Source organism: Trichechus manatus, unplaced genomic scaffold, assembly GCF_000243295.1.
Source record: "Trichechus manatus latirostris isolate Lorelei unplaced genomic scaffold, TriManLat1.0 scaffold00238, whole genome shotgun sequence".
Taxonomy (NCBI): domain Eukaryota; kingdom Metazoa; phylum Chordata; class Mammalia; order Sirenia; family Trichechidae; genus Trichechus; species Trichechus manatus.
Window position 1 is genome coordinate 2386352 of NW_004444174.1, and position 11405 is coordinate 2397756.

Here is an 11405-nt window from a genome sequence, read left to right on the forward strand (position 1 = left end):
GAAATGGAGGATATGTTTTGAAAATTGGTTTAATTAAAATATTATGCTAATAACAGAAAACTCATATTAATTGAATGGTTTTATTTAGGTAACTATATTGGCTAGAGTAACCTTTCAATGACCGGATTATATAATCAAGTAAGGAAAATTCAAGCACTCTAACATCTTTGAAGTCCTGGCAATATTTTTAAGTTAGACACATTAAACATTTTATTTCAAAAGGCAAGTTAAATTTTACCAAAATGAACTTAAATACAATACTGGATTTAAATGACTGGCATCTAGTAATGCCAGATACCTATATGAAAAGTGAAAGTCAGAGAATCATTTCAAGGTTTCTATTATCTGGAGAACAATCTGAATGACTGAATTTTTCACAGTCAATCAAATATTGACTTTGTATATCTATATTATCAGTGAGTAATAGAGCTTTTTCAAGAATAATCTAGTATTTCTAGTAAAGTTTAAGTTACTTTGAGGTTTAATATACTTGGGGGAAATTAATAATATATGATATCAGATAAAATATATTTTATATTACTATACTATAAAATTTTAAAAGATACTTGAAAATGTTTAGGGTGTAGGTTAAACAAAGACTTTGAAAAAACAGGTTCCAATGTAATTGTTGTTGAAATCATGATCTATTTCTTTTTTGAAGAGAACTGTTTTCTCCCCCAAATTAAAAGATAGATGTGGTATACAAACATAAAAAGTGATTATTACTAAACATAATCAAACTGTCAACTACTCCATGGGAATAGTTTTGAAAAGTATGCCTTTTTGACAGTATAATATGATTATCTAAAATTCTGCATTTTAAAAAAGTTTCCTTAAAAAATTAAGTTTACCTATAACATCTATTAAATCAATGACAAAAAGCCAAAATACACTACTTTGATATACAAATCCAACTTTTTACCTTTAGCTTAAATTTTCTTTTAGAAATAAATGATCAAAGAACTCAATAATGATCCACAACGGGAAAAAAAATGAATCACAGAATACAATTAAAAGAAAAACTGATGCTGTTAATTTTAGAAATAATTTAATTTTGTTTATATCAAATGAAGGCATTTAAAGAAAGAGAAAAAAATCCAAATACACATTCTTGGGCAGTTCTGGTTGTGGGCATCCCACCCCCATCTGTAAAAGAATGCTTGTTGGCATTAAGTTCCATCAATTCATTTGTGATTTCTAAATTAATTCTGAAGGAAACCACAACTTACTTGAAGATCCTGCTGAGTGTCTGTGTGCTTGATTTTTTTTTTCTCTGTTCACAGACAAAGCACTTCCACTGGTCATGGAAAAAAGGTCTAAATCCCTGTCTTCTCTGCTTACAAGTCTTGCCTGGGAGCAATGGAAGAGAATGTATACAATCATGAAACAAAATATGGCATTTTCTGAACGCAGCTCACATTACCCCAAATAAACAAATAGGCTCTGTCAAACAACCTTCTTCAAAATGATACCACAATCCTTTATTGCTGCCCAGGCAGAACAAATGCACTATGTCAAAGCATTTTTTGCAAATAAGAGGCGATTTTAAAATTGAGGTTTGCTATTTGATTCTGTACAACAAAAGAAAACATTTTAGTACAGTAATTGTGATGAAAACCAATCTTAAAGACAGCTGATGAAACTTTAAACATCTTAGCATCATTTATTTACCAGTATATAATTTAATTCTTAATTGAATGTTAGAAATGTCATATTGGATTATTTTATCAAATATTTATATTTTACCACTTATAAGTATTAGTCTTATCATCAAAATCTCCTGAAATGCCTTTCATCCCATATTTGTATACTATGAAGTCACAGAACAACTCCACCTTCTCATCATAACGATTATAAATATAAAAATATTACACTTTAAGTCTAATTTGGGGGTCATGGTAAATACATAAAAATTTCAAGATACTTTAAGGACATAAGAATTAGATCATATACCTGATCTAAAATTACCTTTAAACTTTATTACTCTCTTGGAGTGAACTTTAGTTGAAAGAATCACTTCCTTCCTATAAAATATTATTTTGCATAAGGTCTAATATCTTTAAGTAAGAATTTATCAGGATTCAACCTGGAAGTAAGGGGAAATGCCATGATGGAAAGCAAAGCAGCCTCAGAGTAGCTGGGACTTAACCTAAACACATTATGCTTAAAATCCTGTGAGAAAACATAGTCCTTAATGTTAAATGTGATAAAAATTTAAATACAGCAAAATAAAGCCATAAAACAACCTCTGCGGTTAAAAGGCTGTCCTCGTATGATGTGGTACAAAAACTCACAGAACCAGAACCTAAAAATCATCCTTTTGCATATTCAGATTCTCGTCTTTCTCCTTCACATCCCCCTTCCCACCTTTTCCCACCGTCACACACATGAAATTCTAATTGCTAAGTAAGCAAGTGTTGCTATTGCTGAACTCAAAATAGAAGCCATTTTAAAATTTCAGTCACTTTTTGATGTACCTGGCTAAGCGATAAAATTGCATTGTCAAAAAACCTTAGTCGAAAACTGTTTAAAATGAAATAAACTGGCTTCCAACTTATACTTGTGATTAGTATGAAAAAGATTACACATTCTTTCTATTTATTTCAGTTAGTACACAAGAGTATGTATCTAAGGTTCTTATTAGAATACCTCCATCGATACTAAGGCTGAAAACTAATAGTCAAGAATAATAGGAAAAATTCCAAAGCAGTACCACCATTTTGGTGAGAAAAATATGTTAACCATAAAGTGTCTTGCAGCCAAAGACACTTTAAATATAAGCCTTGAGTTAAAAAAAAAAGTTTTATTTGTTTTAATATGATTGCATACTTTCACCACATGTGTTTAGGAAGTAGAAATCTCACTGTCCCCCAAATAAGATGCTACCTACATGTCAAGAAAATATTTGTGAATACTTGTCTTCCCAACATCTCATTATCATCTAAGTCATTAACATTCAAAGATTTGTTTCATCCAAGATAGGAAACAGTTAATGTCAGTAACTATTTAGGTCAGATTATAACAGACAATTTATTTCAGAAGTGAAATTTAACGAATTTCAAAATGGTACGAGCTGGAAGAGTCCATGCAAACCTAGAAATGTCATAAATGGGTTAGTCATATGTCCATCAGTGTAGCTGGCACAGTCAAATATATATTAATATTCAGATTCTATTTCTGAAAACACTGGCTTTTACATTGAACATCATCCACATCCTCTTAGTGTTAACAAATAGAGAAAACATTAAAAAAAATTTTCTTCTACACTATACAAAATGGATATACATAAAGCCTGAAGCAAACAGAAAACATTAACACTTCTACAACAATTAACTTTTAATTCTAAAATGCTATGGTTGTAACGAAGGCCTGATGGCACAGCGTTTAAGAGCTATTGCTACTAACCGAAAGGTCGGTGGTTTGAATCCACCAGCCCCTCCTTGGAAACCGTATGGGGCAGTTGCTATGAGTCAGAATCAACTAGATGGCAACGGGTTTGGTTTTGTTTTTGTATGGTTATAACACAATAAACAGTCTTCAGTTAGTGTCAGATAAGACTTTCCTAACTAATATTCCAATTCCAAAAGAATTGGTCAACATTCAACCATTTCAGGAGGAAGCATATGATCAGGAACCCATGGCACTGAAGGAAGAAGTCCAAGCTGCACTGAAGGCATCGGTGAAAAACAGGGCTCCAGGAATTGACGGAATACCAATTGAGATGTTTCAACAAATAGATGCAGTCCTGGAAGTGCTCACTCATCTATGCCAAGAAATTTGGAAGACAGTTACCTGGACAACCGACTGGAAGAGATTCATATTTATTCCCATTCCAAACAAGGTGATCCAACCAAATGTGGAAATTATCGAACAATATCATTAATATCACACGCAAGTTAAATTTTGCTGAAGATCATTCAAAAGTGGCTATAGCAGTACACTGACAGACAGGGAACTGCCAGAAACTTAAGTTGGATTCAGAAGAGGACATGGAAACAAGGACATCACTGCTGATGTGAGATGGATCCTGGCTGAAAGCAGAGAATACCAGAAAGATGTTTACCTGTGTTTTATTGACTATGCAAAGGCATTTGACTGTGTGGATCATAACAAATTATGGATAACATTGTGAAGAATGTGAATCCCAGAACACCTAATTGTGCTCATAATGAACCTGTACATAGATCAAGAGGCAGTCATTCAAATAGAACAAGGGGATATATGGCATGGTTTAAAGTTAGGAAAGGTGTGTGTCAGGGTTGTATCTTTTCACCATACTTATTCAGTCTGTATGCTGCGCATATAATCCGAGAAGGTGGACTACATGGAGAAGAATGGGGCATCATGATTGGAGGAAGACTCCTTAACTACCTGCATTATGCAGATGACACAACCTTGCTTGCTGAAAGTGAAGAGGACTTGAAGCACTTACTAATGAACATCAAAGACCACAGTCTTCAGTATGGATTACATCTCAACATCAAAAAAAAAAATCCTCACAACTGGATCAATAAGCAACATCATGATAAACTGAGAAAAGATTGAAATTGTCAAGGATTTCATTTTACTTCCATCCACAATCAACACCCATGGAAGCAGTAGTCAAGAAATCTAAAGACGCATTGCACTGGGCAAATTTGCTGCAAAAGATCTCTTTAAAGTGTTAAAAAGCATACATGTCACCTTGAAGACTAAGGTGCACCTGCCCCAAGCCATGATGTTTTCAACTGCCTCATATGCACACAAAAGCTGGACAACGAATAAGGAAGACCAAAGAAGAATTAACGCCTTTGAATTATGGTGTTGGGGAAGAATATTGAATATACCACGGACTGCTAAAAGAACAAACAAATCTGTCTTGGAAGAAGTACAGCCAGAATGCTGCTTAGAAGCAGGGATGGTGAGACTACATTTCACATACTTTGGACATGTTATCAGGAGGGACCGGTCCCTGGAGAAGGATATCATGCTTAGCAAAGTAGAGGATCAGCAAAGAAGAGGAAGACCCTCAAGGAGATGGATTGACAGGGCTGCAACAATGGGCTTAAACCTAATGATTGTGAGGATGGCACAGGACACGGAAGTGTTTGGTTTTGTTATACATAGGGTCACTATGAGTAGGAACCAACTCAATAGCACCTAACAACAACAACAACAATTAATATTTGATTATATAGCAAATGTTTATTAAATAGCAATTATTCAGAGTTCTCCTAGGTCTCTGTTTTCTGAACAGGCATCATTTATAGGCCCACCTATAAGGTTTATAATATTTCCCCATATTTTCACAATGAAATGAGGGTCTGAATCTGGGAACAGAACTTTCGAAGCATCTAGGAACTTAATGAAAAGTAGATATTTTCTCTCATTTAATAAAGAACATGAAGTTCCTCTTTCCTTTCCCAAGGTTACTTTCTGCATTATATATAAGCTGCCTTTTTCGTAAGGATTTTATTAAATATTTATTTTAAAAATTTGTATTTTGAGCAGTAAAAAAGATACAAAATAACATCCAGAATAACAAACATCTGTGTACTTACTACCCAGATATTTTAAAAGAGAAATAAAATGTTATAAAGATGAAGTCCCCTTACAAGTTAACCTTGCAGGTTTTCTACATATATATTCAAAGAAATTTAGAGTATTGTCATTAAAATTAACGTAAGTGGCATCTTTTTTCCTACAATTTTCTTTTTTCACTGTACATTATATCTGTGAGATCTAGACTTTGTTCATTCACTTTAACTGATTAAATAATATACAAATTATTGCATATACTAGTGGCGCAGTAGTTAAGAGCTTGGCTGCTAACCAAAAGATCGATAGTTCAGATCCGCCAGCTGCTTCTTGGAAACCCTATGTGGCAGTTCTACTCTGTCATATAGGGTTGCTGTGAGTTGGAATTGAACATACTATGAACATACTACACCATTGTTTGCACTATTTCTAGACATACGAGGGATTTAAAAACTTTTTAACCTCCTGTGCTTTGTTACATACGTGGATGTGGGAAACACATTAAAACTTTTATAGAGATATAGTTTACATAAAAAAATGCATAGATCTTAAACATGCATTTCAATCATTTTTAAAATATTTTATTTTGAAGTAATTTTTGAACTCCTATAGAAGTTGCAAAAAATAGTACTGAGAGTTCCCTGCGTTCTCTCCACCCGCCTTGCCCCAATGATATTATCTTACATAACCTTAGTTGAGAGGAGACGGTCCTTTGGACAGCCCAAATGGCTATAGTTTTTCCCAATCATCCCTTTTGTTGGTATTTTTAGGCTTCAGGAAGAAACCACCATACCTCCCCAAGCCTGATAAGCAGCAGATTTAAAGTGATGAAATCTCATGTAGCACTCAGTTGTATAATCATATCCCCTCCTTAAGTTGTCAGCTGGGAAAATCCACATTACCTTCTGTCTTAGTTATCTGTTGTTATCATTGATGTTGTTGGGTACTGTCGAGTCGGTTCTGACTCATAGTGACCCTATGTACAAAAGAACAAAAAACTGCCTGGTCCTGAGCCATCCTCAAAATTTTCATTATGCTTGAGCCCATTGTTGCAGCCACTGTTTCAATCTATCTTGTTGAGGGTCTTCCTCTTTTTCGCTGACCCTCTACTTTACCAAGCATGATGTCCTTCTCCAGGAACTGATCCCTCCTGAGAACATGTCCAAAGTATGTGAGACGTAATCTCACCATCCTTGCTTCTAAATACATCTCGCTGTACTTCTTCCAAGACAGATTTGTTAATTCTTTCGGCAGTCCATGGTATATTCAATATTCTTCGCCAACACTGTAATTCAAAGGCATCAGTTCTTCTTCTGTCTTCTTTATTCATTGTCCAGCTTTGGCATGCATATGAAGTGACTGAAAACACCATGGCTTCAGTCAGACCCACCTTAGTCCTTAAAGTGACCTCTTTGCTTTTTAACATTTTAAAGAGGTCTTTTGCCGCAGATTTGCCCAATGAAATGCATCCTTTGATTTCTTGACTACTGCTTCCATGGGTGTTGATTGTAGATCCAAGTAAAATGAAATCCTTGAGAACTTCAATCTTTTCTCTGTTTATCATGATGGTGCATATTAATCCAGTTGTGAGGATTTTTGTTTTCTTTACTTTGAGGGGTGATCTTCAACAGTAAGTGCTTCCAGGCCTCTTCACTTTCAGCAAGCAAGGTTGTGTCATCTGCATAATGCAGGTAGTTAAAGAGTCTTCCTCCAATTATTTGCTCAGCATACAGATTGAATAAGTATGGTGAAAGGATACAATCCTGACACACACACTTCCTGACTTTAAACCACGCAGTATCCACTTGTTCTGTTCGAATGACTGCCTCTTGATTCATGTACAGGTTTGTTACGAGCACAACTAAGTGTTCTGGGATTCTCACTCTTTGCAACATTATCCATAATTTATTATGATCCACACAGTCGAATGCCTTTGCATAGTCAATAAAACACAGGGGAACATCTTTTTGGTATTCTCTGCTTTTAGCCAAGATCCATCTGACATCAGCCATGATGTCACTGGTTCCATGTCCTCTTCTGAATCTCGCTTGAATTTCTGGAAATTCCCTGTCAATGTACTACTGGAACTGCTTTTGAATGATCTTCAGCAAAATTTAACTTGTGTGTGATATTCATGATATTGTTCACTAATTTCCACATTTGGTTGGATCATCTTTCTTTGGAATAGGAATAGATATGGATCTCTTCCAGTCAGTTGACCAGGTAACTGTCTTCCAAATTTCTTGGCATAGATAAGCGAGCATTTCCAGTGCTGCATCCGTTTGTTGAAACATCTCAATTGGTATTTCATCAATTTCTGGAGCCTTGTTTTTCACCAATGCCTTCAGTTCAGCTTGGACTTCTTCCTTCGGTACCATTGGTTCCTGATCATATTCTACCTCCTGAAATGGTTGAACATCGACCAATTCTTTTTGGTATAGTTACTCTGTGTATTCCTGATTTAGTGCTGCTAGTTATCTAGTGTTGCTATAACAGAAATACCACATGTGGATGGCTTTAACAAACAGAAATTTATTCTCTCACAGTTTAGATGACCAGAAGTCCAAATTCAGGGCACCATCTCCAGGAGAAGGCTTCCTCTCTCTGTCGGCTCTGAGGGAAGGTTCTTGTCATCAATCTTCCCTTGGTCTAGGAACTTCTCAGTGCAGGGACCCCGGGTCCAAAGGATGCACTCCACTCCTGGCCCTTCTTGCTTGGTTTTAATGAGGCCCCTCTCCTCTTTGCTTGATTCTCTCCTTCATATCTCAAAGGAGATTGACTGAAGATACAACCTAAACCTGTAGATTGAGTATTGCCTCATTAACATAACTGCCTCTAATCCTGCCTCATTAACATCATAGAGGTCAGGATTTACAACACATAGGGTAATCACATCAGATCACAAAATGGAGGACAACCACACAATACTGGGAATCATAGCCTAGCCAAGTTGACACACATTTTTGGAGGACACAATTCAATCCATAACATTCTACTCTTTGGCTCCCAAATTCATGTCCTTGCCACATATAAAACATATTCACTCCATCGTATCATAGCAAAAGTTTTAAATCCACTCTAAGTCCAATATCCCCTGGCCAAAATTCCTCTTCCTCTGTAAAATCTAGAATACACATTATCTGCTTCCAAAGTACAATGGTGGAACAGGCACAAGGTAGACATTTCCATTACAAATGGGAGATACTGAAGGGAAAGAAGAGATAATAGGCACCAAGCAAGTCAGAAGAACACATTACATTAGCTCTCGAGCCTGGAAAATAATTCTCTGTTCTCTGAGACCATTTAGGCAATGGTCTGGCCCTCCAGCCTCTGGGTGCTGGCCACTTTCTCTGGATTCTGGGTGAAGGATCCTCAGCCCTGGGCTTCAGCTTCACCTTCCAGGCCCACTGGAATGACAACTCTGCTCCCTTGAATTTGGGTGGCCACATTCTCCTAGTCGGTCTGAGTAGCGACCCTACCCCTTCAGCACCAGCAGTCCCCATTCTTCTACCCCTTGGGCATGGCTGCCCAGCCCCTTCAGCTTTAGGCAGTGGATCAGGCCCCATCCCACTGGCACTTGTGGAAGACAGCTCCACATCCTGGAACCAAGCTGGTGAAGATCTGACTCTTTGAAACTTAGGAGGCCATGGCCCCACCCTTTGAGACCCCACAAGCCATGGTTCCCTCCTTTAAGACCCCAGAGGTTGTGGCCCTACCCTTTGAGATCAAGGCAGCTCTGCTTCCTGTGCCCCTTTTTTCTTCAGATTCTGCTTCCTGATTCCTTGGCCTCTCAGCTCCTCGGTCCCTCTGGCCTCTTGGACTGGCCTGATGCCTGCTCTGCTCGGGCAAGTGTTCCAAAGCTCTTTAGTTCTACCGATAAGTGCCTGGAGGCAACCCACTCTGCCAGTAAACCTCGGCCAGAAGACACTCTGCTCTCTTGCTTTGTAGGTCGGCAAGCCTAGCTCCACTGATAAGTACCCTGAGGCACCCCACTCTGCCAGGAAGCCTCCTACCCAAAGGCAATAAGCACTTTTACTCCATGGATCAACTCCTGCACCATCTCAGGCTGGTCTCCTGGTTCTACTACTGCCGTATCTGCTGTTATAGTTCTCCTCATTTCCTCCTGAGCCCTCACCAGAATTGTCTTTGATGTCTACAATTCCACCAGCAGTTTTTTCAAGGCAATCTAGGCTTTTACTATTAGGCACTTGAAAACTCTCCAGCATCTACTCATTACTCAATTCCAAAACCACTTCCACATTAAAGGTATCTGTTAGAGCAGCACCCCACTCTCCTGGTACCAAATTCTGTCTTAGTTATCTAGTGCTCCTATAACAGAAATACCACAAGTGGATGGCTTTAACAAACAGAAATTTATTCTCTCACAGTTTAGATGGCTAGAAGTCCAAATTCAGGGTACCAGCTCCAGGGGAAGGCTTTCTGTCTCTGTTGGCTCTGTGGGAAAATCCTTGTATCGGTCATTTTGAATCTGACAACCATGTGGTCTACAAGGCCTCGAATGACAAATTGAAGAGGAATGACATCACAATCATTGTCAAAAAGAACATTTCAAGATCTATACTGAAGTACAACATTGTCAGCGATAGGATAATATCCATATGCCTACAAGGAAGACCAGTTAATATGACTATTATTCATATTTATACACTAATGCCAAAGGGGAAGAAATTGAAAAATTTTACCAACTTCTGCAGTCTGAAATTGATCAAACATGCAGTCAAAATTCACTGATAATTACTGGTGATTGGAATGTGAAAGTCAGAAACAAAGAAGGAAAATATGGCTTTGATGATAGAAACAACACCAGAGATCATACGATAGAATTCTTCAAGACCAATGACTTATTCATTGAAAATACCTTTTTTCAACAACATATATCTTGACTACACATGTGGACCTCACTGGATGGAATGCATAGGAATCAAATCGACTACATGTGTGGAAAGAGACGATGAAGAAGCTCAATATAATCAGTCAGAACAAAGCCTAGGACTGATTGCAGAACACACGATCAGTTGCTCATACGCAAGTTCAAGTTGAAGCTGAAGAAAATTAAAACAAGTCCAGGAGAGCCAAAATATGACCAAGAGTATATCCTAACTGAATTTAGAGACTATCTCAAGAATATATTTGACACATTGAACTTTAATGATCAAAGACCAGATGAGTTGTGGGATGACATCAAGGACATCATACATGAAGAAAACAAAAGATCAGCAAAAAGATGGGAAAGAAAGAAAAGACCAAAATGGATGTCAGCAGAGACTCTGAAACTTGCTCTGAACATAAAGCAGCTAAAGCAAATGTTAGAAATGATGAAGTAAAAGTCCAAGAAACTGGACTATATGAAGATGAATGAGGCATCAGGGTTGGAGGAAGATTCATTACCAACCTGCAATATGCAGATGACACAAACTTGCTTGCTGAAAATGAAGAGGACTTGAAGCATTTACTGATGAAGGTCAAAGACTTCAGCCATCAGTATGGAATACACCTCAACTAAAGAAAACAAAAATTCTCATACCTGGACAGATAAGCAACATCATGATAAATGGAGAAAAGATTGAAGTTGTCAAGGAATTCATTTTACTTGGATCCACAATCAACGCCCATGGAAGCAGCAGTCAAGAAATCAAAGGACATATTGCGTTGGGCAAATTTGCTGCAAAAGACCTCTTTAAAGTGTTTTCGATCACCTCATATGCATGTGAAACCTGGACAATGAATAAGGAAGAGCAAAGAAGAATTGAAGCCTTTGAATCATGGTGTTGGCAAAGAATATTGAATATACCACGGATTTCCAGAAGAACAAACAAATCTATCTTGGAAGAAGTACAGCCAGAATGCTCATTAGAAGCAAGTATGGC

At 37.3% G+C, this 11405-nt stretch overlaps 1 protein-coding gene across 1 annotated transcript in view; it reads right to left on the reverse strand.

The window, feature by feature from the left end:
* Positions 1-1197: 1197 nt before the first annotated feature.
* Positions 1198-11405, reverse strand: part of LRRIQ1 (leucine rich repeats and IQ motif containing 1) — a 235094-nt gene continuing 224886 nt past the window's right edge. Inside the window, exon 26 of the mRNA XM_004389266.2 lies at positions 1198-1350. Coding sequence (XP_004389323.2) covers positions 1198-1350 — 153 coding nt within the window. The remainder of the gene's footprint in view (positions 1351-11405) is intronic.